Below are 5,115 nucleotides of genomic sequence, written 5' to 3' on the forward strand. Positions count from 1 at the left end.
CCTCCTTCCCTCCTCCCTCCTTCCCTCCTTCCTCCCTTCCCTCCTTGCCCTCCTTCCTCCTTCCTCCTTCCTTCCTTCCTTCCTTCCTTCCTTCCTTCCTTCCTTCCTTCCTTCCTTCCTTCCTTCCTTCCTTCCTTCCTTCCTTCTCTCCCTCCCTCCCTCCCTCCTGTGACAAAGACCTTTTCTCCCCTGTCATCTGCACAGCTAATATCAGATGACAATGCTGAGATCCACCAATCCTTTCCTAATACCTTGCTCAAAGCTAGAGCCAGCACATGACATCACACATTCTATCTCCCTCCTGTGCCCTTGTTTCTTCTATCTTTCTCCCACTCAGATGCAAATACATATGTCATTATTTGCCTTTTATGCATATTTCTATATGATAACAGTGGTATACAGCCTTCTCTTTTTACATGAAGAATTCAGAACACAACTGTCAGTGATGAGTGATAATTTTCTGTATCTCTGAGAAAGGTATTTATAGGGACCTTGACTGAGAAATGAAAAAAATACTAAAGCAGATCAGTAGAAATTATTTTCTTAATGGTAAAATCTAAATTATACATTAATGCACCATTTATTCAATCAGTTTTATTATTCTGTTTAAAAAGGCAGTCACTTTTATGTGTTTCATATGCTTGCAAAGGTTTATTAGCTTGAGTAAAAGGTCATTATTATTCAATTGAATAATTTAATTTTAAATTATTGGTATTGCACTTCATATTATAACTGCTTTTGCAGATGCATTTGATTATGTCAAATTTGCCTTTTAATCCTCTGTCTGGAGATAATTTCCTTGAATGGTTCACTGTTTCTCACCCTCGCAGTGGTATCCTAAAGAACACACACAGTCCAGCCTCATATCTTCCATGTAAATTACTGTGCATACCTCTCCTAGTCAGATCATATCAGAGGCTATCCGGTGTCATATAATCCTGGATACTGACATGTGGAAAATCTTTTCAGGTGATTAATGCCATAGGCATCTAATTTTCCTGCAAAGCAATATTGCAGTGTTTACGTGCATGCCAGACTTAGGGATATGAAATGGGCATTCAGAAAAGTTAATAATCTGGCCCTAATCCCCTCCAATAATTATCTATTGGTACTTCTAAAAATAATTGCAGCTTTATTTCTTGTCGCTAATGGAATCGCATATTAATTTATTAGATTCATTGTGCATTAAAAACTTGGAATTTTGCATGGGTGAAATAAATACATGTAAAGCTCCACATAAAATACCTTTGCATTTGAAACATATACTAAGTTACAAAAATTCACAAAATATTTATTTTGTTACTTTGTTTTCTTAATGATTGATCAAAAATGCCCTTCAAAATTGTTTCATGTTCACTAGAAATGTAAGATTTGTCCTTGACTGTACACTTGGAGACTGTGATTTCTGGGCCTAACACTGAAATTCTCAATTAAGATAACAAATCATACACAAAACAATCCAACACAAATATCAGGGCAGGCAGAACCAGAGTGGAATATTCTGTGAGCACTAATTCCTCATTGCTATCATTCAATACCACAACAGTAATGTTAGTGTGGCTAAATGTTCTGTGTTTACTTGCATGTATCTATGAATTGCAAAATTGTCTGCTGTTATCAGGCTGCTCCTACCTCTGCTGAGGAGTCTTCCTCTCAGTCAGGCATTGTACATTAACTTCATTAGAAGCAGGATCAGTCTTTCACAGCCTTTCATAATTTTGAACAAATGATGTTTTAGAAAACAATTGATTCCTGAGATTTGACATAGGAAACACTTTGAAAATGGCTTTGAATATTCACAATTAGCTCAAGAATTGCAGTCTAATTCCTCTCTTACACTGCCATTACAAGCATTTGTCTCAACTGATTTCAACAGAGCTTCTTTAGTTTTACACTGGTGTGAGGGAACAAAAAACCCAAGTTGAATAAATTGTTAACAGATCTTTCATACTGACTCTTTATTACTAGATAAAACTTTGATGAAGGACATTCACAGAAGATCAATATGAGAAACCACATAAGACCTGACTTTTATGCTACTGGCTGATACTGAAAATCCCAGAAATAACTATTTGTTTTTGAAGCTCTTACTTAAGGTGATGACTGAGTTGATGCTGCTTTTCCTGAAAGAAATATTTCACCTTCAGGAGATGTACTGCCTCCTGAGTAAAGTTACTCCATAGCTGGGATTGCAGGGATACAGGAATGGAGAGCAGTTGTACATCTAGCAATACGCAACTCCATCCTTTGTGTGAGGGAAGAAGCCACAGTTCCTTCTCTGCTTTGTGCAGATGCTGCTCCCAGATGATGTGAAGCACTGCTCTCAGCATCCTAGAAGGCTCCGTGTGAAGGGCTGCTTGTCTCATCAGGGGAAGTAGGAGCTCTGGGGAATTTTGGGATCCACTTCCAAAGAACTGGCAAATTGCCTCATCACTGGCAATCTCTACCTGTAATTTATGCAGGCCAGAGCACAGCTGTGGGGTAAACAAGTGGTATTGAACTGACCACTAATATATTGTCTGTGAGCTAATATAGCTCAGGATATATTCACTGCCAAAAGCAAACATTTTCCTTGAGATCCGCTTAGATAGCAGTGTTTGTTTATGTCGTGGTTTACCCGTGTAGAAGAAGTGAGCAGGAATAGAAATGCAATTACAATCACAGAGAGAAAGTCCAACTTATATTAATTTTTCTCCAGCCTAATAGCTGTCAAATGCACATTTCTGCACTCTGGCAGTCTGTTTAATTTGTTTCTGTCAAATGAAGAGCAAATATTTTATCACAAGTTTGTTGTTGTATTAAAAAAAACAACAAAACAACAAACCCAAGTACCACAACAGTGAAGGTTACAGAGCTGGCTATTTTTAGAAAGTTTGCTCTTCACACACTTAATCAAGACCATCATACTTTACTTGCTTTCCTCCAACTGTCACTAAAGTCATCCACAGCCTTCAAAATCCAGGCATTATGAGGTGGAAATGCCTGTGCAGGGAAGCTCTCCGACGCGATTGAGCCTTGATGACAGGCTTAATCCCAAGCTCAGGGGAAGCTCAGTTGCGCTCCTTTTTGTCCCTGAGGTAGTTGAAAAGGACATCCAGGCCGCCCTCAACCACCTCGGGCAGGGGCCGGGCCAGGGGGTTGTGGGCGATGTGCAGCCCCTTGTCCATGGGGTTCCAGGCGATGCGGCGCAGCCGACGCAGCAGGTACAGCTCGTCTGGCAGGCTCTGGATGGCATTGTAATCCACATTCAGCAGCTCCAGGCTGCTGATGTAGCACAGGGACCGTGGCAGGCTGCGGATGTTGTTGTTTTCCACGATAAAGATTTGCAGATTGACCAGATACTGGATACTCTCTGCGATGTTTTCCAGCTTGTTGGACCCTAGGTGCAAGAAGTCTAAGCTTCTTAGGGCGAAAATGCAGAGGGGAATTTGCACAAAGCGGTTGTTACTGAGGTTCAGTTTCCTCAAACACGTCAGGTCCGTGAAGCTCAAAGGCAGCTGTGAGATGCAGTTGTGTGAGAGGCTCAGAACCTCCAGCTTCCTGCACAAGCTGAGCTCTGCTGGCACTTCTTTCAGGCAGTTCATATTGACAAACAAGACCTTCAGGTTCCTCAGCAGCCCGATCTCCTTCGGCAGGCACTTGAGGCAGTTGCCACCCAAGTTCAGCACTACCAGCCTGTCCAGCTTGCCCAGCGAAGGAGGAATCACCACCAGCTGGTTGCGGGAAAGGTTCAGCTTCTGCACCTCATGCAGTCCCCACAAGAAGTCAGGCGTGCTGGTCATCCCTTTCATGATGAGGCTCAAGCTGACATAACGCAATCCCCGCTTCAGCAGCGACTTGGGCTCTCTCCCTGCCAGAAGGGCGTCCTCCCATGCAGGCAGCTTCGGGCCTTTCCTAAGGAAAACCATGCTCCTTCGCTCCTCGTTCTTCGAGTGCTCAGCTCCCATAACACTCTGGTTCACTCCTGAGAGAACTGAGGCTTTATTCCCTCGCAATATGCAAATGCCAACAGAGGAGGACAGCCTGCGGGAGGTGGGAAAGTCAAAGCAAGGAGACAAGGAGGAGCCTGTGAAGTGCATCCCAGTCCACTGGAACAGTTTCCATAGCTGCTGAGGGAAAGTTTCACTTTTGGGGGCTTATGTTGATCTTGGTGCACAGTCTGTAATGAAACACTTGCTCCTGACTTGTGAGCAAACCTGTTCAATTCAAACTGAATGCCACAAGACAGCTGTCACTGTCATTTGGCCTGGGCTTTATTGGACAGATATGTATCTTCACTGCAAAAAGGTCACAAGGATGCTGTATATAACTACACCATGTCAGCTTTCTTGGCTATCTTGTACATACCGTGGCTGCAGGACAATTAACAAGACTGATTTACGAAAAAACAACAAACAAGCCAGCTAAAGAAGAAGCAAAGAAGCCATAATATCAGCTCAGATTTAAAAATGTTTTCATAATCACTTTTATTTTGGTTCCTGATTTCTCTGAAGTAGTTACCAGTCTAACCAGAAAATTTTGCATGCTGTGAAAACACTGATTAAGTCTTTTTATGTCAGTCCTTGCTTTCCGCTAAGTTAAAAAAAAAAATGCTCGCAATAAGTTCTAGCTTTTATGGGTCCTTTGTGGGGAGGATTGGACTCTTTCTTTTCAGAAAGGGTGCCAAATTCACTGCAGCAGTGACATTTTGCGGTAGTATCTGTGCCCACTTGGATAATTTCTTGCTACCCACGGTACCAAGTGTGAGCAGTCATACCATACAGCTCTAACCAAATTACTCTGTCCTAAATATCCTGTGCTACTTTCACATCTATCAACCAGATTTTTGGGACCTAATTCTTTTGTACTCTAGAAAATGGAGTCTCTTGATGTCCCTTTCCTTGTGAACTTTCATGTCTTCCTCAGCTATTCTGGAGCACAGGTGGACCTGTTCTATAGCTGGAACTATAATTGATATTTAGGTCCAATACAGAGGGGCTGGTGAAAGAGGAAAGAAGCAGTGATCAGTACAATAGCACTCAGCAACACCTGAGGTGAGCTCTGCTGGTGAAAGAAAATTGTATTCCTGCAGGAATATGTATACAGTGAGTTTAAACCCAAAGGGACCAAAACACA

At 42.2% G+C, this 5,115-nt stretch overlaps 1 protein-coding gene across 1 annotated transcript; it reads right to left on the minus strand.

The window, feature by feature from the left end:
* Nucleotides 1-154: 154 nt before the first annotated feature.
* Nucleotides 155-4,193, minus strand: LRRC30 (leucine rich repeat containing 30). Its single transcript, XM_079302855.1, has one exon. The coding sequence runs from the start codon at nucleotides 4,077-4,079 to the stop codon at nucleotides 3,051-3,053; it is 1,029 nt and encodes a 342-aa protein (XP_079158981.1). The 5' UTR covers nucleotides 4,080-4,193; the 3' UTR covers nucleotides 155-3,050.
* Between the last annotated feature and the right edge of the window lie 922 nt (nucleotides 4,194-5,115).

The sequence above is a fragment of the Erithacus rubecula genome (genome assembly GCF_903797595.1).
Source record: "Erithacus rubecula genome assembly, chromosome: 3".
NCBI lineage: Eukaryota > Metazoa > Chordata > Aves > Passeriformes > Muscicapidae > Erithacus > Erithacus rubecula.

What these genes read in the sequence shown, in the direction of transcription:
- LRRC30 (XM_079302855.1), bottom strand. Translation starts at nt 4,079, where the DNA reads ATGCACTTCACAGGCTCCTCCTTGTCTCCTTGCTTTGACTTTCCCACC.